At 48.0% G+C, this 25,818-nt stretch overlaps 1 protein-coding gene across 2 annotated transcripts; it reads left to right on the forward strand.

Moving 5' to 3' along the window:
• The first annotated feature begins 2,901 nt into the window (after nucleotides 1–2,901).
• Nucleotides 2,902–24,406, forward strand: LOC140460965 (uncharacterized). Of its 2 annotated transcripts, none has more exons than XM_072555710.1 (2): nucleotides 2,902–3,036; nucleotides 22,341–24,406. In XM_072555710.1, the coding sequence occupies exon 2, from the start codon at nucleotides 22,587–22,589 to the stop codon at nucleotides 24,003–24,005; it is 1,419 nt and encodes a 472-aa protein (XP_072411811.1). In that variant the 5' UTR covers nucleotides 2,902–3,036; nucleotides 22,341–22,586; the 3' UTR covers nucleotides 24,006–24,406. The 2 variants fall into 2 exon arrangements, with proteins under 2 accessions (XP_072411811.1, XP_072411812.1); XM_072555711.1 differs by lacking the exon at nucleotides 2,902–3,036 and adding an exon at nucleotides 21,483–21,597.
• The last annotated feature ends 1,412 nt before the right edge of the window (nucleotides 24,407–25,818 follow it).

Consider the following 25,818-nt stretch of genomic DNA (forward strand, 5'->3'; position numbering starts at 1 on the left):
CCCTCCCCCAGAGTAGAATCACACTGGACTTGAAACATTAACTCTGCTTCTCCGGCCAGACCTGCTGAGTTCTCTCGCATTTTCCGTGTTTGTTTTAGAATTCCAGATCTGTACTATTTGCCTCTTAATTTACTCAAGAAGAGTCTCTCTGGACCCAAAACACTGTATTGTTTATTTCCCTCTCTCCTTGGATGCCACCAGGGACCCAGGTTCCATCTTCGGGCAGTTTGCACATTTTCCCAGGGTCTGTGCGGGTTTCCTTCCAGTCTGGCCCAGCACAGTGTGGCATCCTTTTGTCCTGGCACGACGGTCTCCCAGCCCAGCATGGTGGTCTCTTGGTGGCCCTTAGCAGTCTTTTGCCCCATTGTAACCTCAGCGTGGACTTCCACCTCAAGGTGATTCCAGTGTGGTCTCTCGGTCTCTAGTTGAAGCCCAGCGTGGTCTGAAGGCTGGCTGCCAGTGTGGACTGGGTTGGAAAGACTGACGTTCTGAACTTTTTATTTTCCCTATTTTCCAACTTATTCCTCCGATCTGCAATGTTGGACTTTTTGTTTCTTGATTTGTCTTAATCTTTTTCCTGAAGAACTTGCACTGAACTGTCCACACCTGGGTACCTTGTTCCTAAGATGGCACCTTAAATGGCGACTTGTAAACCTTTTTGTTTCAGGGATTCCATTTTCTGCCTCACAGTGCCAGGGACCCAGGTTCGATTCCAGCCTTGAGCAACTGTCTGTGTGAAGTTTGCACATTCTCCCAGTGTCTGCGTGGGTGGGTGCTCCGGTCTCCTCCCACAGTCCAAACATGTGCAGGTCAGGGTGAATTGGCCATGCTAAATTGCCCATAGTATTAAGTGCATTAGTCAGATGGAAACGGGTCTGGGTAGGTTACTCTTTGGAGGGTCGGTGTGGACTGGTTGGGCTGAAGGGCCTGCTTCCACACTGTACGGCATCTAACTAATCTATCTTTACCAGATGACGCAATCTCATAACAACATTACCCTGCTCATCTGCACAGGTACAGTGGTAGTTGGACTTCCCCATGTAAGGTATAGGGTTAAAATTGTGCAGAATAAGGGAACAGGTGTTGCTTCTGCAAAAGCTTACATGATAAAATTAGGCTGCGCATGCAAATACTAAACAGTGAGAAGTGAAAACAGATAGAATTATCTATGACTAATAAGGCAGAGCAATCGTGGAGCAGGATGTACCAGGCATAGGAAAACAGAAGAAGCAAAAACAGGTAGAATTATCTCTGACTAATAGGGCAGAATGCCTGTGTAGCAGGATGTACCAGTAACAGGAGAATAGTGTGCCAGTCTCAGGAGGGATGTGGCCAACGGATGGAATTTAGTTTGGCAGGATGATCGCACGAAGACAGCAAACTATGCCAGGATAGTCACATATAAGGAACGAGATAAATAAGAGTAAGGGGCGACAGGCTTAGAGTAATGGGAGAAGGAAACAGAGGCAGAGAGAAGCTTGACAAAGGTGGAGCGAAGCTCGAGCTTGTGATAGGCTACGCGCTACGGTAAAAGTAGCCAATGGGGTGAAAGGGGAGGACCGAGAGATGCAGCTCAACAGCACAAATCAGAATGTAACTCTCAGATCGGGGTGCTTACTCGTTAGGCACCCATTCTTGCAAGTATGTATCAATAAAATTCACTGCTTCAGAATTTGACTTGGACTGAAATTTATTAATATGTGAGTTTTGTTTCTCACACGCAGAAGCAGAATTTGAAGAATTCTGCAAGGTACTCAACAGTAATCATTGCCCCACTAAACTCAAACCCACTACACATCAGGAAAACAACATTTCAAGAGCCACTGCATTCAAAGTGGTAAGAGACAACAGACATAAGTTAGCAACAAAAGCAGTTCTAATTAAAAAAAAGAATGTGGGATATAGGTAAATTAATGTTACTTCTGCAATTCTGCAATTCCATTTTACAAAGTAAAATGAACTCACACCAGTGTGTAATTGTTTTAGCCACGAGCTGGGTCAACAAGAATGGAAACGATGTGGAGGAAATATATAATTGTTTTTGTATTAGCTAAAATTGTATGTCAGAATGAGATGTGCCAATAAAACAATGGTAGACATTACGGGCAAATAGATAAGATGTTGTGAGGGGATGAAGTTAAGCTAGATACGCCTGTACAAACAGTAGGTATAAACATCTGCTTCCCACTTTTACAAAAACACAGGAACAAACCCCAATTAAAAGGGTCATAGGGATCAGAACAGCCTCGGGAAAGGCACAGATGAAGGGGGTAGATAATGATGAAGAAAGAATATGCCCAACAATGACCTACAGCAGGATGAGGTCAAACAGCCTTGTGAGGCCAGGAATAAGCATTTTATCACAGACAAGGCCGGATAAGGCAAGAGATAAACAGGGGCAATGGGGGCCGGTCTTAGGGAAGTGGACGATGTAAGCAGGGGAGGAGCGATGTAAAACAAAAGACATCAAATCATATAAATATTATGTATGAATTGAACTTGGTGTGTGTATGTCCTCTGCCTTATAGGCACTGGACATCTCACCCACTTGCAAGTGTAAACTAAAGGACACTGCTGATTCAGATTTTGTCTCGGACTGCAATTATTGAGGTGTGTGAGCTTTGTTTCTCACAAGAACAAACCTGACACGTCCCTGGACAAACTTTGAAACTTTTCGCTGCTCTCATGTGAGTACATGTGACATTAAAGCGAATTCAATTCATTCAGAATTTTCGCTGAGTCCCTCCCCCGGCAAGAGGCGATGCCCCGCCCCCTGCCACGCCCACCTCCTGCGGCCACGCCCACTCCCGACGGCAAGGGCCCTGAATGCAGCCCCGCCCACTCCAAGCGGGCCCCGCCCAGCTGCTTCGTGCTCCGCCTATGACCAGCGAGGAGCCCACAACAACCATCCCTCACGAGACAGCCGCGCAGGCGCCCCCTTTCCAAGATGGCGGCCACCGGCCTTCGATCCCAACCCGTGAAAATGGCGGCTGCTCCGCTCCAACGGGCCGGCCTGTTCCCGCCCCAAAGCGTGGGGTAAGTACAGATGAAAACAACAGAGATCTGTTCCCCCACCCCACACAAAGTCTTTGTAAAGCTGGCGAGCCCCCAAACATCCCGAGGGTTTCCGTCCCGCGATCATCATTCCTACCCGCATGCGCGTCCTCTCCTCCCGCCGACGCGGCGCATGCTCCCAGCGCAGACCCCCAGCCCCGCGCGCACCAACGGCCCCCCGCGCGCCGATACCCCGGACCAGCCCCGCGCGCACCAACGGCCCCCTGCGCGCCGATACCCCGGCCCGGCCCGGCCCGGCCCGGCCCCGCCCCCCCCCCCCCCCCCGCGCACACCAATGGCCGCCCCCCCCCCCCGCGCACACCAATGGCCGCCCCCCCCCCCCCCCCCCGCGCACACCAATGGCCGCCCCCCCCCCCCCCCCCCGCGCACACCAATGGCCGCCCCCCCCCCCCCCCCCCGCGCACACCAATGGCCGCCCCCCCCCCCCCCCGCGCACACCGATGGCCGCCCCCCCCCCCCCCCCGCGCACACCAATGGCCGCCCCCCCCGCGCACACCAATGGCCGCCCCCCCCCCCCCCCCCCCCCCCGCGCACACCAATGGCCGCCCCCCCCCCCCCCCCCCGCGCACACCAATGGCCGCCCCCCCCCCCCCCCCGCGCACACCAATGGCCGCCCCCCCCCCCCCGCGCACACCAATGGCCGCCCCCCCCCCCCCCCCCCGCGCACACCAATGGCCGCCCCCCCCCCCCCCCCCCGCGCACACCAATGGCCGCCGCCCCCCCCCCCCCGCGCACACCAATGGCCGCCCCCCCCCCCCCCCCCGCGCACACCAATGGCCGCCCCCCCCCCCCCCCCCCCCCCCGCGCACACCAATGGCCGCCCCCCCCCGCGCACACTCCAATGCCCCCCCCGCGCGCACACCAATTGCCGCCCCCCCCCCCCCGCGCGCACACCAATGGCCCCCCCCCCGCGCGCACACCAATGGCCCCCCCCCCGCGCGCACACCAATGGCCGCCCCCCCCGCGCGCACTCCAATGCCCCCCCCCCCCACGCGCACACCAATGGCCGCCCCGCTCGCCGACCTCCCCTCAGCCCCGCGGCCTCCCAGGGGACTGTATGACGGGGACAGTGTCGAGGAGATTAAGACCTTTAAGGATAGAGGAGCAGAAAGTAGGTGAGATGACCCATCGGGGCTGCCCCACCCATTCAATCATGGCTGATAGTGTTTTCAATCCCACCCTCCTGATTTATCCAGTGACCTTTAATCCCCTTGACCATCAAGAATCTATGTATCTATTCCAAGATTGAGCCGATCCAAATCTACTGTCTAAACCTGTCGCCCAATTCCTAAGGATCGGTATCCCTCTGCTCCCCACCTGCTCATGAATCTGTCCAGACCCATGTTAAATGAATCTCCAGTGCCTGCCTCTACCACCTTTGCTGGCAAGGCGTTCCAGACGCCCACCACTCTCTGTGTAAAGTATTTGCTGTGTGTATTCCCCTTAAACTAAATGTGAGGTGAAAAGTTTAACAGAGTCGAGGGAAATCTACTCTCTGTCTAATTCCGTGCTGACCCTGTCCAGGGAGTATTTGATGGTGACAATCTTGAGGGAATTTTAATTCAGGTCAGTTTAATAGAGTAAAAGAAGCTTTACTTTCAGTTTAAAAGATGCTTTAGTTTGTATATGACCTGTGCTGTACCTGTTCTCTGGCTGATTGAATGGGTTGCAAGTTCCCGACCAAGAGTGGTGACCACTGAATCACATCTGACACTCTCCAGCCGAATTTCTTCCAGTTTCACTCTGCAACTGCTTTATCTATTAAAATTCATCCCTTCCTCCGTCGCTCTCTCTTCACTTCTGCTTTCCTTTTGAGATGAGATAGTGTACTAAAGAAACAGCAACTTCAGCAGGACGGCACAGTGACTCAGTGGTTAGCACCGCTGCCTCACAGCACCAGGATCCCAGGTTCGATTCCAGCCTCAGGCAACTGTCTGTGTGGAGTTTGCCCATTCTCCCTGTGTCTGCGTGGGTTTCCTCCGGGTGCTTCGGTTTCCTCCCACAGTCCAAAGATGTGCAGGTTAGGGTGAATTGGCCATGCTAAATTGCCCGTAGTGTTAGGTGCATTAGTCAGAGGGAAATGGGTCTGGGTGGGTTACTCTTCAGAGGGTCGGTGTGGACTGGTTGGGCTGAAGGGCCTGTTTCCAAACTGTAGGGAGTCTAATCTAATCTAATCTAAAACTAGAGGGCATCATTTTAAGGTGAGAGGAGAAAGATTTAAAAGGGACCTGAGGGGCAACTTTTTTCACACAGGATGTGGAATGAACTGCCAGAGGAAGTGGTAGATGCAGGTACAGTTACAGCATTTAAAAGACATTTGGACAGTTACATGAATAGGAAAGGTTTAGAGAGATAGAAAGGGTTCAGAAAAGATTTACAAGGATGTTGCCAGGATTGGAGGATTTGAGCTACAGGGAGAGGCTGAACAGGCTGGGGCTGTTTTCCCTGGAGCGTCGGAGGCTGAGGGGTGACCTTAGAGGTTTATAAAATCATGAGGGGCATGGAAAGGATAAATAGACAAAGTCCTTTCCCTGGGGTGGGGGAGTTCAGAACTAGAGGGCATAGGTTTAGGGTGAGAGGGGAATGATATAATCTAATCTAAAACTAGAGGGCATCATTTTAAGGTGAGAGGAGAAAGATTTAAAAGGGTCCTAAGGGGCAATTTTTTTACACAGAGGGTGGTACATGTATGGAATAAGCTGCCAGAGGATGTGGTGGAGGCTGGTACAATTGCAACATTTAAAAGGCATCTGGATGGGTATATGAATAGGAAGGATTTATAGGGATATGGGCCGGTGCTGGCAGGTGGGACTAGATTGGGTTGGGATATCTGGTCGGCATGGATGGGTTGGACCGATGGATCGGATCCGTGCTGTACATCTCTATGACTCTATGGGGCAAACACAAGCAAGTGGGACGAGTTGAGTTTGGGAAACTTTATTGGCATGGATAAGTTGGAGTGAAGGGTTTGTTTCTGTGCTATATGCCTCATGTGTCTTGCTTGGATGAGTGCAGCTCCAACAATATTTAAGCAGCTCAAGATCAGCCAGGACAGAGCAACCCAAGTGTTTGGCACTACATCCATGAATACCATTACCTCCACTGCCTTTGGACAGCAACAAACTCCTGATGCCACGTCCTACCTTCCCCTTGCCCATGACTCCACCGCAACCCATCAGGCAAAATCGCTCACTCTGCCTGTGCCCTGACTGCCTCCAATCTCAGTTCCCCAACCCCGCACGGCCCGGTACTACCTGCTCCCCAAGATCCACCAGCCCAACTACCCCGGGCCGACCCATCGTCTCGGCACGCACCTGCCCCACTGAACGTATCTCGTCCTACCTTGACTCCATCCTCTCCCTCTTGGTTCAGACACTCCCCACCTACGTCTGCAACACCAACCAGGACCCCCCCCCCATCTCTTCAGTAACTTCCAGTTCCCCAGCACTTTACCTTCACTTGTACATGTCCATACACACAAGGATGGCCTTCAGATCCTTGGCTTCTTCCTCTCCAACAGATCCATCCAGTCCCCCTCCGCCTAGCCGAACTGGTCCTCACCCTCAATAACTTTTGCCTTTAACTCTTCTCGTTTCCTCCAAATCCAGGGGGTGGCCATGAGCACCCGGATGGACCCCAGCTACGCCTGCCTCTTTGTTGGTTACGTCGCACAGTCCCTCTTCAGTACCTACACAGGCACTGTGCCCCAACTCTTCCGCCGTTATGTCGATGACTGCATCAGTGCAGCGTCCTAGACCCAGGCCGAACTGGAGCAGTTCATTGACTTCACCCTTAACTTTCACCCTGCCCTCAAGTTCACTTGGGCCCATCTCAGACACGTCCCTACGACCTCACCATTTCTATCCCTGGCGACAGTCTCCAGACGGACGTTTATTACAAACCCAGAGACTCCCATAACCTGGACTACACCACCTCCCACCCAATATCCTGCAAGAACGCCATCCTGTTTTCGTAATTCCTCTGCCTCTGCTACATCTGCTTGGATGAGGTGACATTCCACTCCCAAGCAGCCCAGATGTGCACCTATTTCAAACAACATGCTTTTACCTCCTCTGTCATCCAGACAGCCCTCCACTGCACCATCTTCATTCCCCGTTCCACTGATCTATACCCCACCCCTCTGAATGGAATAAAGACAGGGACCCCTTGTCCTCACCTTACGCCGCACCTGTCTCCGCATCCAATGCATCATCCTTAAGCACTTGCACCAACTCCAATTGGACCCCGCCATGAAGAACGTCTTTCCCTCCACACCCCTCTCTGCCTTCCACAAGGACCGTTTCCTCCGACAGACTCTGGTTTGTCTCTCACCACCAAACCCCGCCCCCCCCGCCCTCCACAGGTACCTTCCTCCAACCAGAAAAGATGCAAAACTTGCCGGCATCCCACCCCACTCTCGTCCATCCAGAGCCTGAACAATTCCTTCCAGGTGAGACCGAGATTCACCAGTCTGTCTTCCAACCTAGTTTATTACATCAGGCATTCCCAATTGTGATCTTCTGTACGTCGGGGATACGGATGTAAACTTAGGGAATGGTTCATATTGCCATGCATCTTAGCCAGGTCCGGACCTCCCAGTCACCGTCCATTTTAATTCCCCTTCCCACTCCCTTTCTGACATGACCATCCTTGGCTCCCTCCATTGCCACAACGAACAACACCGCAAATCAGAGGAACAATACCTCACCTTCCCCCTGGGCAGCCTACAGCCTGGAGGAATCCACACAGAGTTCCCCAATTTCATATAACCTCCCGTCCCCTGACTCCCTTTCCAGCTACCCCACCACCACCATTGCTCCCGGTCACCAAATGGATTCATTCCTCCCATTGACCAGCTAGGTTGTACCCTTTATCTGTCTTCACCTATCCCCATTTCACCACCCTGCCCCCAGCACACCCTTTATCTGCAGCTCCCCCTTACACCTACCCTCAGTCCTGAAGACTGACTACACCTGAAATGTCAACTTCTCCACCTCCTGGTGCTGCTTGGCTTACTGCGTTCGCCCAGCCTCCTGCTTGTCTACTTTGTATTCCTGAGTCTGCAGTTTTTTTGTCTCTAACCTAAAGTTTGCACAGTAGCAGCAGTGTGTAACATTTACAGAAATTGTCAAGGCTCCTCAGACAGCATCTTTCAAAGCTACGACCACTACCATCCAGGAAGTCAAGGGCAGCAGGTGCATGGAAATGCCATCGGCATGAAATTCCCCTTAAAAATACACGCCATCCTGACTTGGCAATGTATCACTGGTCCTTCACTATGGCTGGGTCAAAACCCAAAGTCCCTCTCCAACAGTATAATGGGTGTACCAACACAAAAGAGACCATGTTGTTTGTAGAAGGCAGCTTATTACCATCTTCTCCAGGGCAATTACAAAATGGGTAATAATCCATGAATGAATACAAAAAATTATCAATACAGTAATTTAGCCACGTAAGGTGTATCATAGAACCCCTATAATGCAGAAACAGGCAATTTGACTTATCGAGTCCACACTGATCACCGAAGAACATCTCACCCAAAGATGTGCAAGTTAGGGTGAATTGGCCATGCTAAATTGCCCATAGTGTTAGGTGCCTTAGTTAGAGGGAAATGGGACTGGGTGGGTTACTGTTCGGAGGATCGTTGTGGACTGGTTGGGTGGAAGGGCCTGTTTCCACACTGTAGGGAATCTAATCTAATTTTGCCGCGTACAGCACAGATACAGACAATTTGACCCATCGAGTCCACACCGACCACCAACGAACATTCCATCCAGACCCAGACCCACCGCCTATCGTCATAACCCTATATTACCCACAGCTAATCCACCTCGCCTGGACACTATGGATGGCCGCTCCGCCCAACTAACATATTCTTTGGACTGTGGCTGGAAACTGGTGCACCTCGAAGAATAGGGAGATCGTGCGGTCTCCACACAGACACAGGCAGAATGGGACACAGATCCCTGGAGCTGTGAGGCACCAGTGCTAGCCACTGAGCTGCCCCATATAGGGCATTGTGATATTCATTTCATTTTCTGACAAGGAAGGAACTCCAGAACCTAAATACAGCTTTTCCATTGGATGTAATAGGAGCAGTGTGACTAGCATAGCTGTTTCGGTTAAAGTTGCACTTCTTAAGACTGCAACCGGATTGTAAGTGAGGATGTCCTCTCTGTCAATCAGGCTGCCAGTGTAGCCTGGTTGAAATGGAGCAGTGGTTGCTTGGCCTGGTTTTGGAAGCTCAGCAGCAAAATGGAGGTGGGACTGCTCGCACAGCAGCTAACAGCTTTTTACTGAACTCCCTGTGAGCTAAGAGGCGGAAGACATCTCCTCCTTCACCCGTCCCAGACTCTGCAGGAAGTGTTCACCTTCCCAGTCTTGCAGTCACACCTTCTCCTTCTAGGGAGCGTCAAATTAGACCAAATTTGCCGCCGTTGGGTTTTATTGTGAGTTTACGCAGATAAAAGAGCACACAGTCGTCAGATCCGTCGCGAAGTCCAAGCTCAGGTGCATGGCTGTTCTTGTTTTGCAAACTGCTCAGGACCATGGGTCTTCCACTATTGCCTGTCTTTCACCGTTTTCAAATATCCACTGTGGCTCATCTGCAATCATTTCGTGACAGCCAAAATCAAAATAAAACCACGCAGACTCCGATTCCTGCAGATCTCCCCTTCCGGGTTGCTCTGACCGAATGGCCAAGATATTGACCTTTTCTCTCCTGGACGAAATCATTTAGAGTTCACTATGCCCCAGCAATTTCAAATACATCATCTGCACGTGGAATGTTTAGCATACATCCCAACATTTACGCTTCAAAGGTCACTATTTTATTCCACAGTTCTTTACGTATTGTCCAGGCCTGTGACGCATACAGGTCTTATCCTGTTAGCGTAAGGTTAAGTTTTCTTATTGTGAATACATCCTTTGCCCTCGTAAAATGACTTCTGAAAGTTTAACACCGTCAAAATCCTATACATTAAGAGTTAACAATCCATTGGGTTCTGGTGTTGAGAAAGTCTATAGCCTTAAAACTTACATTTTAGTCTGAATGTTTAAAGGCAATGCTGAATTATAGAACACATTTACTGCACTAGAAAATAGACTGGCAGGAAGGCTTAGAAAAAAGAGGGGAAACTTAAAGATTGGGACACCTGGGCTGTAAAACCATGAAGAACACTTGCCTTAGCATCGGTGAACCTGTATGAACAGGACACCAAGTGATAACATTCACAGCCGTTCCCTTGTGAAATTAATGACAGTGTTTGATTCTGACCCCAATATGAAATTCGGTGGTATCAAAAGCTTTGTAATTAACGGTTGGATCATGTTCACTAGAATGGACTGTTATTACTCCTTGCAAGCAAGGCAGACACAGAGAGAGAGAAAAAAATCTTTGCTGACTTGAGAGTTCAAAAGTACCTAGAGAGAGAGACCATTTTAGTGCTGAGGCTGTTGGGGGTACTAGTAGAAAATTAACTCTTCATACTTATCTGCTATGGATTGAATTTAATTGCATTTTGAGACTTTTTGATGATTTTGAATACCTATTACTGGTTATGAAATGCAAACTCTGTAAAAGGTAATGTTGATAAGGCTTTAACTTGCTGTTTTTTACAGACCAAGACTGCCCCAATGTTAATTCTAACTAGCCAGATCTTATGTCTTCTTTGAATTTGAATCACAAACTTGATAGGAAGGCATGTTTAATTCAAGACTAATTCATCATTTTTTAAATACAACCTCGCAGTAACACTTCAGCCTCAGGTACAGAATGATTCTGTGCTTAAGATAAAAAGCAGGAATCTGCTCCCAGCTTAAAATTATTCTGAACCTAACATTGAAGAGCTTCTGAACAATCTGTCGGGAAGCCATTTCATGGTCGAAAGTTTGCCCTCCTTGCTAAGAAACCATTTCATAAAACACTGATATCAGACATGTGAGCTGTGCAAGGTTACTTTATGAACACTCCAATTAGCGCAGACTGGACCTCTTTATGATAGGAGTTCATCTCGCTAGCAAGCTGGGTATGTCTTTCCCACCTGATAGATAGCTCAAGGCCTGTAGGAGTGATCTGTCAAGTGCACACAGATCTGTCAATTAACTTTTCTTCCTTACGAATTATTGTCTTCACTGTTCTGTCTAATTAAGAACATACAATGTTTTTGTAAACTTTGTGTAAAGGAAGCCACTTAGTATCAGTACATCGGAGTAGTCTGCTGGGGCACTGAGGACCAGTACCCTACTCTCCGAGGTTATTAGCACCTAGCTAGTTTAGCGTATATAGGTGTCAGTGTTATGTTGTAACAGTGATGCTATTAGTGAATAAAGAGGATGACTAAAATTATACTAAACTGTCTGTAAGAAGTTTTTATTCCAGACTTCCAAACAGTACAATTTCCGGGACGAACCAAGAGAGAGGCTTTACAGGTCTGAGTCCACAAGGGATTCCCTGGGCCGTCTCAAACCTGTACTTTAACAGTGTCTTGTACTTAAGTTTCTGTCAAGCTCTGCTCAATCTTACTGACCATGTCTTGTAGTAATTGTGGTGGGAATAACAAGTTCTCTTTGCGTTTCCCACTCTTTTGTTTGCCCTGACTGCTGCAACAAAACATTACCGGGTATCTACATCATGGACTTGCAATCGTTTGAGGCCTCCATATTGGCAACCTTGCAGAAGGTCTCCAGGAATATGTTTCCAGTTTGTCCACTACTTTTTGTCATTTATATAAATAATTTGGATGCGAGCATAAGAGGTACAGTAAGTAGGTTTGCAGATGACACCAAAATTGGAGGTGTAGTGGACAGCGAAGAGGGATACGTCAGATTACAACAGGATCTGGACCAGATGGGCCAATGGGTTGAGAAGTGGCAGATGGAGTTTAATTCAGATAAATGTGAGGTGCTGCATTTTGGGAAAGCAAATCTTAGCAGGACTTATACACTTAATGGTAAGGTCCTAGGGAGTGTTGCTGAACAAAGAGGCCTTTGAGTGCAGGTTCATAGCTCCTTGAAAGTGGAGTTGCAGATAGATAGGAAAGTAAAGAAGGCGTTTGGTATGCTTTCCTTTATTGGTCGGTGTATTGAGTACAGGAGTTGGAAGGTCATGTTGTAGCTGTACAGGAGATTGGTTAGGCCACTGTTGGAATATCGCATGCAATTCTGGTCTCCTTCCTATCGGAAAGATGTTGTGAAACTTGAAAGGGTTCAGAAAAGATTTACAAGGATGTTGCCAGGGTGGAGTATCTGAGCTATAGGGAGAGGCTGATCAGGCTGGGGCTGTTTTCCCTGGAGCGTTGGAGGCTGTGGGGTGACCTTAGAGGTTTACAAAATTATGAGGGGCATGGATAGGATAAATAGGCAAAGTCTTTTCCTTGGGTTTGGGGAGTCCAGAACTAGAGGGCATAGGTTTAGGGTGAGAGGGGAAAGATATAAAAGAGACCTAAGGGGCAACTTTTTCACACAGAGGGTGGTACGGGTATGGAATGAGCTGCCAGAGGAAGTGGTGGAGGCTGGTACAATTGCAACATTTAAGAGGCATTTGGATGAGTATATGAATAGGAAGGGTTTGGAGGGATATCGGCCGGGTGCTGACAGGTGGGACTAGATTGGGTTGGGATATCTGGTCGGCATGGACAGGTTGGACCGAAGGGTCTGTTTCCGTGCTGTTCCTATAAGTTCCCATTCCTGTGCTCATAAGCAATCTTTTCGGTTAACCATAGGCCACTCCTTGGACAGATACCTTACCCAGGTAAAGTCCAAAGACTGAAATCAAGTTTCCTCGTTCTTCCCATCAAAATGCACCATTTCACACTTAAAACGTTTTGAAATTAATTTGCAATTTACGCAACCTGGCCCATACACTTTATTAACACCTTATGTTACATGGCTGTCTTCCTCAGTGTTAGCTGAGCCTCCAATTTTGTATCGCCTACCAGTTTTGAAGATGTACTTTTGATTTCCACCTCCACATTGTCAAAGTAAATGGTAAACAACAGTAGTCCCAGCACTGATGCCTGATGATCTCCACTTGCCACCCTACGCCAGTAAAGTTGATAGCCTTTGCCTTGACTCTCACTCTATTTTCCAGTGTAGCCAGCTTGCTATCTATTCTCTCGCTTGTCATCTCACCCCACGTCTTAATCATGAGTCCATCATGTAGTGGTACTTACCTAATATATTTAAAAACAATCCATATGTTACATCTATTACTTGACTTTTGTTCATTCTTTGTTACTTTTCCAATGAACTCCAAAAAAGTTAGTTTATTTTATGTCATCACTTTTTCTTCTCAATGACCCCTCTCTAACTAAATTCTCTTCCCTTCAAAATGAACCTCTCTCTCCCTTGAATGAATTGCCCTGGTCTTGGACTGACTTAAGTGCTTCTCAGCCACTACCTTACGATAAATACAACAAGGACTAGAGTTAAAGGTTATTGATGTGTGATTACTTTTCTGGACCATTTGTTTGATAGCTGATATGTTTGTAACTTTGAATTGACTCATAGAGTCATAGAGATGTACAGCACGGAAACAGACCCTTCAGTCCAACTTGTCCACGCCATGCAGATATCCCAATCCAATCTCGTCCCACTTGCCAGCACCCGACCCATATCCCTCCAAACCCTTCTTATTCATTTACCCATCCAGATGCCTTTTAACTGTTCTTCTAAGTCACAACTCTCATTGTGACTCCAAACATTTATGGTTTATATAGACTCCTCCTCAAGTCACAGAATCAATGTCATTATGGCTTTCTCATGTCAAACCAGACAAAGGGGTAAATGTCGGGGAGTGGGTCTGGGTGGGTTGTTCTTTCCACACTGTGGGGAATCTAGTCTAGTCTTAAAAAGAAACTGCTTGGCACACTTTCCTCATTCCTAAAGAAGGGCTCATGCCCGAAACATCGATTCTCCTGCCCCTTGAATGCTGTCTGAACCTGCTGCGCTTTTCCAGCAACACATTTTCAGCTTTAAAAAGAAACTGTGCCATGAACTGTTCACATGTACATCTTTTGGTTAATATGTTTGGTGGGCTTTTTTAAAAAAAAAACACTCAGGTTTGCAGATTCACGTTCATGTCGAACATAGGGTACAGAAAAGTCGTGGAGGACACATTGAGGTTCTGTTGAGGTTATTAATTTTCAGTACTGAATAGTGCCTTTGACAGAGTGTGAATTCTCAAGCCGTAGAACGAAGTGACAAACAAGTGAAACACTCTTCATTTTTACAAAATTGCTCTGAATATTAAACTCTGTCAGAATCCTGCAGGTTAAGAGGATACCTGAAATCCACCTTCCCGCCTAGTTTTGGGTTAACGCACACATCAAAAGTGGCTACACACTTAAGTAAAGTCAGTGTATTTCCAGAGGACTTTAGGGTTGCTTTCTCAGTAGAGAGAGAGTGAGATGACTAATGGCGAAGTTAACCTGAGGACTACCACATCACAGATGGGGGAAGAGGTTGAAAAGGACATGGTAACCTCAGCCGGGGCGGGAATTGAACCCATTCTGTTCGTGTCACTCTGCATTGCAATCCGGTGGAGTCATCCCCCTAGAAACAGCTGAATGTGATACAATCTGCAAAGGTGAGTCCCATCCCATCCCGACAATCCCCCGGGGCGTCACTTGTGAACCCGCAGGTGGGACAGTTGTCCGGCCTGTCCCCAGTGTGACTGCGCCGGTGAATTTCCAGCTATTCCTTCCCACAGTCGGAGCACTTACAGGGTTTCTCCTCGCGTTATGTGCCACTCTGGGGTGCAATCCCCGTGCAGACATGACTCGCACTTGTAACAATCCTGTAGTTTGGTTTGTTCGCCAGCACTCTCAGACAGAAAAATACGCATTCGGTTTCTTCCCACTGTGAATGATGCAATGTCCCTTGAGGTGGTGTGACCGGTTAAAGCTCTCTCCACAATCAGTTCATGCAACACTCTCAACCAGTCTGTGTAGCTAGTTAAAAGGTCACCTGAGTCGGTGTGCCTTTCCCTCAGGCAGGCAGGAAGCTGGGAGAGCACAGCAGGTCAGGCAGCATCAGGAGTCGGAGAAGTCAACGTTTCGGGTGTGACCCTTCTCCAGTGCCGACAAACTACCCCAGTATTTTGCAGCAGTTGCTCGCGGTGGGGGAACAAAGTCTCATTGAAATCTGTACATATTTCATTCATAGGGGGGGGAAAAAAAGCTCAATTATTTATCCTCCCTTCAGCTGACAGATGCTTTCTGATGAAGGGCTTTTGCCCGAAACGTCGATTTCCCCGCTCCTCAGATGCTGCCTGACCTGCTGTGCTTTTCCAGCACCACTCGAATCGAGACTCTGACCGCCAACATCTGCAGTCCTCACTTTCGCCTTGATGCTTTCTGAACCCATTCCTATTCCATTAGCAGACGCTCCCTTACTCAAGCCCAGTTTCTGCTCCAATTGACAGACGCTCCCTGAACCTGTCCTCATTCCTCCACCAAGATAATATTTCCTGTCCCTGTGCCTCTGGCGAGTCCCTCTCTTCACCTCCTCCTCTGGGCTTCTTCCAAATATTTTTTAACCTCTACCTTCATTTGCCCCCTGGTCGTCTGAGCATGCTCAGATCATGGCTTGGCGAGGCGTTTGATTGACGGCGGCTTTGGGTCAATAAGGAGGTGAGTGGGTGGGGCTGGAGGACTGAGCTGAGGCGGGTGGTCCTCCAACCAATGGGAGTGAATGAGGGGTGGGGCTGATCTCAGAACTCCACCCCCCCCCCCCATATCTGTGTCTAATCTTAAAACAAAATCACAACACCAGGTTATGGTGCAACAGGTTTATGTGGAAGCACTAGCTTTCAGAGCGCTGCTCCTTCATCAGGTAACTGGTGGGGCAGGATCATAAGATGCAGAATTTATCGCAAACGATCACAGTTTATCGTTTTAGTTGCACGACACTGTGATCTTTTGCTATAAATCCTATGTCTTATGATCCTGCCCCATCAGGATGAAGGAGCAGCGCTCTGAAAGCTAGTGCTTCCACATAAACCTGTTGCACCATAGCCTGGTGTTGTGTGATTTTTAACTCTGTCCAACCCCTGTCCAACACTGGCATCTCCTTATCATGAAAATCTAATCGATTGAGTCATTCGTTTCAAACGAGAGGAAAAACTGGATCTTTCTGATTGTGACTTTTAAACAAAGGAAACTGTGGGGCTGGAACAAACATTTCAACACTTGCTCATGAAATGCATATGTTGAGAACAGACTGCAAGGATTATTTATCTATTTATGGTCTGACTGCAGTCAATCTGCACGTGGGGTTTCACAGACTGTTGCAAAAGCACGGAAAACTTGCACACAACTGCATTCAGAAACATAAGATACTAGGAGTGAGGTGAGGTCAAATGGAGGTATTCAAGACGATAAAAGGGTGTGGAAAAAAAGGATGAGGAGCGGTTACTTCCTCTTGTGGGGCATTCTAGACAAAAGGTCATAACCTCAGAATAAGGGTCAGCAAATTTAAAAAGAGAGTCGAGGAAAAACTACTTCTCCCAAAGGGTTGTGAATCTGTAGGATTTGCGACCCCACAGTAGAGTGGATGCTGGGACAGTGAGTAAATTTGAGGAGGAGTTGGATTTTTAGTTGGTAACAGTTTGAGGGCATGTGGAGAGAAAGCATAAAATAGGGGTGAGGAGCATATCAGACTCTTTACTTTAGATTCCCTCCAGTGTGGAAACAGGCCCTTCGGCCCAACAAGTCCACACCGTCCCTCTGAAGAGTAACCCACCCAGACCCATTTCCCTCTGACTAATGTACCTAACACTACGGGCAATTTAGCATGGCCAATTCACCCTAACCTGCACATCTTTGGACTGTGGGAGGAAATCGGAGCACCCGGAGGAAACCCACGCAGACACGGGGAGGATGTGCAAACTCCACACAGACAGTCGCCCGAGGCAGGAATCAAACCTGGGACCCTGGTGCTGTGAAGCAGCAGTGCTAACCACTGAGCCACCGTGCTACCCCATGGGCCAAATGGCTTAGGTCTGCTCCTAGATCTTATGAACCAAATGGGCTTTTCTTCCCAATGAACAATGGATTCATAGTTATCATTTAAACTCTGAATTCCAGAGTCTTATTGAACTTAAATTCCACCCTCGCAGGATGTGGACAGTTATAGAAATACCACTTGGTCATTGCCTCCCTTAAATGGTGATGGAAGGAGAACAGCTCTTCCATGTATCCTTATACTGCTGGTTTCTCACAAAATGTACTCATGATTCTCCCCTGCCCACTGTTGATGTGTGGTGCTCAGATTTACCCTCGGACGACCGTCTGTGTGGAGTTTGCACATTCTACCCGTGTCCGCATGGCTTTCCTCCAGGTGCTCTGGTTTCCTCCCACAGTCCAAAGATGTACTGGTTAGGGTGGATTGGCCGTGCTAAATTGCCCGTAGTGTTCAGGGATGTTCAGGTCAGGTGAACTGACCATGCTAGATTGCCCCACAGTGTTCAGGGATATGTTGGTTAGGTGCATTAATCAGGGGAAATGCATGCAATAAGGTAGGGGGATGGATCTGGGTAGGATACTCTTCGGAGGGTTGTTGACTTGTTGGGCCAAATGGCCTGTTTCCACACTAGGGATTTGACGATTCTATGAAATACACTTGTCTGCCTGTCTATCATAATCTTTAACTCCCTTGTTATCAACAGTTGTTTAACTTAGCCCCGATTGTATTCAATGACCCAGATACCACAGCTCGCTGGAGGAAAGAATTCCAAACACGAGCAAGAAGAAATGCCTCTTAAAAGGAACCTTTATTTTCAAACAACGCTGCATTTTATTTTCTAGATTCCCTTACAAGCCTTTCTGTACCCATCGGAACAACATATGTTTCAGTGAGATCACTGTTACTTTCCAGTAAGCATAGGACGAAACAGCTCAATGTTCCATTTAAAGATAACTCCTTCAATCCAGACTGGGCCTTCTCTGAACTGCATCCAATAAATGTACATCCTCTCCTTAGGTAACGTGATGTAAACCTGACACAGTCCCCAAATGTAACAAACAATAACCTGTACAGCTATAGCAAGATGGAATTTTTATACTCCATCCCCTCTTGTAATAAAGGCCAACATTCTGTTTTCTTTCAGATTTCTTTCAAATTCATTTGACCTACATGTTGTCTTGTAACTCACCAACAAGGACATCCAGCTTGCTTTTCAACACATCCATTCTGCAGTTCTCCTCCATTTGAATAACATTCTGCTTATCTATTCCTCATGCCAAAGCAGACGACCTCACACCTTTCTACATGGCATTCGGCCAACTGAATATGTGCGCACTCACCCCGATCCATATTACTTTCCAGGCTGCTTGTATGCTTCTCACAACTTGTTTTTCTTTCTGTCTCAGTATTGTAAAATGTTGGCGACATCCTCAGAAAACTTTAATAAAGCTGTCAAAGTAAATTTTCTTTTCGCTAAGCCAGGTTGACTCTCCTTGACTGCACATTTTTCTAAATGTCCTGTTACTGCCTATTTAAAAATGGACTGCAGAACTTCCCAATGACAAACGTTGAGCTGACTGGCCTTTAGTTCCTCGATTTCAGTCCTTCTCGTTTCGGGAAAAAGAGATGCTCCATTTGCAATTCTCCATTCTGCTGGGATCTTTCCAGATGTTGAGGAATTTTGGAAGATTACAAAACATGCATCTACTATTGTTCAAGGTGCTTCTTTTAAGACCCTATGATGTTGGGATTCCACACAGGGACTTTTCTCCCTTTTGTTCACTGGGATACCTATGACGTGTTCTCTAGTGATTGTGTCTGTTGCTTTTTCCATTCATCTTTTTTCATTCTTGGCTTTCTATGATTCTGTGGGGTGTTTTTGTTCTGCTGTAGTTAAAGCAGACAGAAAATATCACTTTATTTCTATTATTAATTCCTCTGTTAATAAAAACAAAATACTGCAAATGCTGGAAATTGGAAATAAATGAAACATCTATATTCAAGGATGAGGTAACCAAACACCTTTAAAATTTTCAGTTACTCAGTGGCACGGTTGGTTGTGCCCAGCAAACCTCATTGCATTTTTTTGAAGAGGTGATTATGGTAATGGACAGAGGAATGTTAATAGATGTTGTTTACGTGGACTTCCAGAAAGCATTGAAGAAAGTCACACAGGAGAGACTGTAAACTGAGGTTGAAGCGCATGGAATTGAGGGCAAATTACTGACATGGCTGGGAAATTGGTGAGTGACTAGTGACAGAAAGTACGGATAATATGTAGGAACTCAAATTGGGAAGATGTGGCCAGTGATGTTCCTCAAGGATCAATGATTCACATTATTTATTAATGACTTGGATAATGGTACAGAAAGTCAAATATCCAAATTTATTTGGAGACACATAGTTGGGTGGCATTGTAGACAGTATAGATGATAGTATAAAGTTTCAAAAGAGATATTGATAGAATAACCTAATGGGCAAAACTGTGGCAGATGGAGTTCAATGTAAGCAAGTGTGAGGTTATTCATTTTGGACAAACAAAGGATAGATCAGGGTACTTTCTATATGGAGAAAGTGAGGACTGCAGATGCTGGAGATCAGAGTCGAGAGTGTGGTGCTGGATAAGCACAGCAGGTCAGGCAGCATCCAAGGAGCAGGAGAATCCACATTTTGGGCATAAGCCCTTCATTATGCCCGAAACATCGATTCTCCTGTTCCTCGGATGCTGCCTGACATGCACTGCTTTTCCAGCACCACACTCTCGACTCTGCTTTCTATATGGTATGAAGTTAAATCATGTGAATGTCCAAGGAGACTTGGGGCTTCAGGTGCACAGATTCAAAATGTCACTACCAGGTGCAGAAAATAATCAAAAAAGTGAATGGAATGCTATTCTATATACCTGGAGGGCAAGGATCCAGATGTTATGCTGCTGTTATACAAATCCCAGGTTAGGCCCCACTTGGAGTTCTGTGAGCATACCTGGGCACCACACCTTAGGAAGGATATACTGGCCTTGGAGGGACTGCACTGTAGGGTTACAAGAATGACACCTGGACTTTCGGTGTTAAGTTATGAGAGATTACATAAAGTTGGCCATTTTTCTTGAGAACTCAGAAGGTTAAAGGATGATCAGACTGAAGTCTTCAAGAAATGTACATGAGAATACAAGCGAGATAAAGGTAAACTTTTCCCGCTATTTGGGGATTCTAAAACAAGGGGGCATAGTCTGAGAATTAGGTGCAGACTGTTCAGCAGAGATTTTCGGAAGCATTTCTTCATACAGTGGATGGTAGCGATTTGGAACTCTCTTCTACAAATGGCAGTGTGTTCTGGATCAGCTGTTAATTTTATACTTGTTAAGGCAGATATGTGGAGTCAGGCTGAAGATTAGCTATGATCTAACCGAATGGTGGAACAGCCTTGAAGGGCTGAATGGCCTACTCCTGTTCCTATGTAACCCGATGGACAGCATTCTCAATGAATTTGTCTCCACAATGACTGACTGTGCAGTGATCACTCTTACTGATACTGTCATATACAGATGCATCAGCATTAGGCAGATTGGTCAGGAAGAGGTCAAGGATGCTTTTCTCTTTAGCTGGTTTCTCCATCACCTGCAGCAGACCCATCCTGGCATCTATTACCATAAGACATAGCAGCATAAGTTAGGCCATTCAGCCCATTGAGTCTGCTCCATTATTCAATCATGGCTGATACGTTTCTCATTCCCATTCTCTTGCCTTTTCCCCTTAACCTTTGAGCCCCTTGGTAATCAAGAATCTATCTATCTCACGTCGATTCTCCTTCTCCTTTGATGCTGCCTGACCTGCTGCGCTTTTCCAGCAACACATTTTTAACCTCAGAAGTATATGCCTGCTTTTATATTCAAGTCCTATCAAAATAAATTACCTTCAGGATCGAACCACTCGTACTGCCGTCCAGCTGCTCTTGATGATGGATATTGAAATCTCCCACACCAGAGTACATACTCACCAACCAAAAGTGCTTCCTCCATGAGGTGCTCAACATGGAACAGCACTGTCTTATTCCTGATGAAGGGCTTTTGCCCAAAACGTCGATTTTCCCTGCTCCTCGGATGCTGCCTGACCTGCCGTGCTTTTCCAGCACCACTCTAATCTAGACTCTGATTTCCAGCATCTGCAGTCCTCACTTTTGCCTAGTACTGTCTTATCAGCCAATAGGGGTGGTAATCACTCGGACGTTTCCTGACCCATGTTTAACCTGAAGCCAAGAGACATTTGGGATCCAGAGTCAATGCTGAGAATTCCAAGCCTCTCTGTTCAGTCCCATTCCAGCCTCCTTATGCTGACACACCCACAACACCCGCCTCCTGTCTCCAAGACTTCCCATTGGTTGGAGGACCCAGTGCAGCCAGGTCCTCCAGCTTTCTCTATTGATTGGAGGACCCACGGTGCCCTGAGCCCTCCAAGCTTTCCTATTGGTCGCTGCGCTCGTCAATCATCGCCGCGGTCGCCATTACTGTCCCAGCCGCGGCTGCGGGAAGGGGAGTGGAGGCTCTGTTGACTATGGAAGGTGTGGGATTAGCGCAGGATCTCTCGGGTGGTCCGGGTTGGATGCATTCATTTTATTTCTCTTCGCCCAGCTGGTCACAGAGCTCGCTTTCTGCCGGGGCCGCCAACGCTGGGGGCTGACCGACATAGAGCGGTTTCTAGCGCGCTGAGCACTCTGGGTAGGGGCAGATGCCATTTGTCCCAAGCTTGACAAGCAGGAGGCTGGAAGAACACAGCAAGCCAGGCAGCATCAGGAGGTGGAGAAGTCGACATTTCGGGTGTAACCCTTCTTCAGGATTGGGGGTGGGTGTATGGGAAGTGGCAGACAAAGGGGGTCGCGGGGGCAGGCTGGTGAAGTGGGGATGGGTGAAGACAGGTAGGGGGTACGACCTGGTTGGTCAGTGGGAGGAATGAGTCCGGTAGGTGGCTGGGAGGAGTGGAAGGGAGGGAGAGGGAGGGAGGTTATTTGAAATTGGAAAACTCAATGTTGAGTCCTCCGGGCTGTAGGCTGCCCAGGCGGAAGATGAGGTGTTGTTCCTCCGATTTGCAGTTTGGTTCATTGTGGCAAGGGGAGGAGGTCACGGATGGTCATGTTGGAAAGGGAGTGGGAAGGGGAATTAAAATAGGCGGTGACTGGGAGGTCCGGTCAGCCTTGACCCCCCCCCCCCGCCCCCCCCCAACCCCAACTCGCCGTGGTGAGGATCGCTCCTGCTCTATCTTTAATTCTATTTTGTTTTCGTTCTTTGTCACTCCCTGTCTCCACAGATTCCAGTGCTCAAATCCAGCATTTCCCTTTCCAGCCTCAGGATTCGCATTGTCGTCAGTGTTACTCTGCTTTTATCCTGGACCCGAAAGCCTTTTTCTTCAGTTCAAGTTGGTGAGGAAGGCCAAACGTGTTGGGGGGGGCGGGGGGCGGTGTCACGTCACAGGGAACGGCAGGAAGTCACTCACTCCCAACACCTCCAGCGTACTGCACCTTGGATAGGTCGGCTGGCTTTATCAGGATCTTGAATGCTGTCGTCGACCTTGCTGATGGAAGGAGAAAGCAGTGATCGTGTAGTGGACCGGGCAAAGATGCCCTCTGCGTATGGACTCTCCTTCAGCTGTATCCCCGTCTCAGGGAATCATGTGGATTGTTACAATGGAGAGGCCCGTAGTGAAATTGGAAGTGATGGGAAGAGCTGCAGTTCCCTGCCATCTTTGGGGGTTCATCAGCACAGTCCGACCAAGAGTAGCCCATTCACCTGCTCTGTATGTGGAAAGGTATTTGCTTATCTGTCCCATTTGCAGGCACACCAGCTTGTTCACTCAGAGGAAAGACCATTTCAGTGTTCCGACTGTCGGAAGACCTTTAAAAGCTCCCGGGATCTGATGAGGCATAAGATGGCTCACACAGAGGAGAGGCCATTTCAATGTTCTGACTGTGGCAAGTGTTTTAAAAGCTTCCAGGAGCTGCGGCGACACCGACACCTGCACAGTGGGCTGAGGCCGTTCACTTGCTCCGTGTGTGGGAAAGCATTCGCTCGGTCCTTCAACCTGCTGGCACACCAGAGAGTTCACACTGGGGAGAAGCCGTTCATCTGCTCCATTTGTGGGAAGGGCTACAGTCGGCTAACCCACCTGGTGAAACATAAGCAAATCCACAGTGAAGAGAGACCTCTTAGATGCTCTGACTGTGGGATGAGCTTTAATAGCGCCCAGAAGTTGAAGGGGCACCAGCGTGAGCACACCGGAGAACAGACATTCATCTGCTCTGTGTGCGGGAAGGGGTTCACACGATCGTCCGCTCTGTTAACACACCAGCGGGTTCACCTGGATGAGAGACCCTTCAAGTGTTCCGAATGTGGGGAGACGTTCAGAACCTTCAAGTGTTTGAAAAGGCACCAACATAGTCACACAGGCAAAAGCCCGTTCACCTGCCCTGAGTGTGGGAAGGGCTTTGCTCAGTCAACCCCTTTGATGATCCACCAGCGAGTTCACACCGGGGAGAGGCCATTCACCTGCTCTGTGTGCGGGAAGGGATTCACGCAGTCGTCCAACCTGCGGACACACCAGCGGGTCCACACCGGGGAGAAGCCGTTCAGCTGCTCCGAGTGCGGGAAGGTGTTTGCTCGGTCGTCTAACCTGCTGATGCACCAACGGGTTCACACGGCCGAAAGACCATTCAAATGCCTGGACTGTGGGAAGGGCTTTAAAAGGCAGTGGCTGTTGGTGACACACCAGCGGGTTCACTCGGGTGAGAGGCCATTCATTTGCACCCTGTGTGGGAAAGGCTTCGCTCAGTCATCGACGCTGCAGAGTCACCGGCGTGTTCACATGACTACGCCATTCAAGTGCTCTGACTGTGGCAAGAGCTTTAAAAGAGCCAGAAACCTGCTAAAGCACCAGTTATCTCACACTGCGCACCGACCGATGTCTGGAATGAAGTGAAGGCTTTCAGTATCGTGTGCTGCTACTTAAACTGTTGTGCTGATGATTTGATCCTTGCTTGTTAATCACTGAAGTAGTTCAAATATATAGCATTGAAACAGGAGGTTTGACCCAACTGAATTAGAGTCCTAAGTGGTCTCCAGTACAGAAGAAGGCCCTTCAGTCTATCGAGTCTGCACCAGTCAAAATCAAGCGCCTAACTGTTTGGATCCTTTTGTTCAGCACTTGGCCCATCGTCTTGTCTGCCTTGGCTTTGCAAGTGTACATCTAAATAGTTCTTCAAATGTTTCTTGCCTCTCCCACCCTTTACAGGCACTGAGTTCAAGATTCCTACCAACCTCTGGGTGAAGATCACAAGAGTGGCACTCCGAAAGCTTCCAATTAAACCTGTTGGACTATAACCTGGTGTTGTGTGATTTTTAACTTTGTACGCCCCAGGCCGACACTGGCATCTCCAAATCATCACCTCTAAACCTTCTTTTCCTGACGTTAAATCTGTACCCCAGATATTGATCCCTCCACCTAGTGAAGAAGTTTCTTCTCGTTGCCTGTCTAGGTCTGTCATAATTGGATACATCTCAGTCATGTCCGCTCTCATTCTGCTGTACTCCAAAGAAAACAACTCTAGTCTATGTAACCTCTCTTCATCATTAAAACTCTCCAGCCCTGACAATATCCTTGAAAATTCCCTGTTCATGCTGCAAAAAGCCTCCACCCTCCCCTCGCCAACTTCAATCCATCATTACATCCTCTTATTCATTTCACTCCCTCCTTCCTCCTCAAACCCATCTATGTTAACCTCTGCACCGCTCCCTGGGATAGCATGTTCTACACATTTTCACCTGGAATCTCACCTAATGAGATTCTGTGGAGCTGACCAGTGTGTTTCAGTAGTTCTTTTTCCGACACTGAAGCGTTGCTGAAACCTTTTGTATTCACGGGCAAAGTGCCAGACAATTACAGATTCAATATATGAGTGCGAACCCAATAATGATGTTGCAGACTGCGTCGCTGTGTCAACTGGATAGGCTCGTATTTATAATCCCAGCCCGAGATGCAATAATTTCACAACCACCCCCCTTCCTTCCCCGCCCACTAAGAAAAGAACATGACCACAGATGGCAGGCAACAGATGAGCCCAAATACTCCCATGTTTTGAGCCAGGACTGAGTTTTTTCATCAGAACAGTCCACTTTGGCTCTGATCAATTGAAACAGACTTGAGACATGAAGGGCATGGATAGGATAAGTTGACATAGTCTTTTCCCTGGGGTGGGAGAGTCCAGAACTAGGTTTAAGGTGAGAGGGGAACGATATAAAAGGGACCTAAGGGGTAATATTTTCACGCAGAGAGTGATGCGTGTATGGAATGAGCTGCCAGAGGAGGCTTCTCCAATCGCAACATTTAAAAGGCATCTGGATGGTTATATGAAGAGGAAGGGTTTGGAGAGAAATTGGGCAGGTGCTGGCAAGTGGGTCTAGATTGGGTTAGGATATCTGGTCAACATGGACGGGTTGGACCAAAGGGTCTATTTCCATGCAGCACATCTCTGTGACTCTATGACTCTAAGTGTGTATGAATACGGTGTACTTCCAAACATTCTAAATAAATCCTGTTCTTGTGAGCTTGATTGCCTGTAATCTTTAATCCTGGCACTAGTCTCATTGAAATCGTGGAAATATGCAGAATAGTCCTTTGGGCCCGTTGTTTCTGGACTAGCCTAAAGAGAGTCATTAGCCTAATTAAACATTCCAGCTCTTGGTCCAGTGGAACAGTCATTTGGGTGTGAGCATCTCAGGGCTTTTGCAGTTGC

The sequence above is a fragment of the Chiloscyllium punctatum genome, chromosome 36 (genome assembly GCF_047496795.1).
Source record: "Chiloscyllium punctatum isolate Juve2018m chromosome 36, sChiPun1.3, whole genome shotgun sequence".
NCBI lineage: Eukaryota > Metazoa > Chordata > Chondrichthyes > Orectolobiformes > Hemiscylliidae > Chiloscyllium > Chiloscyllium punctatum.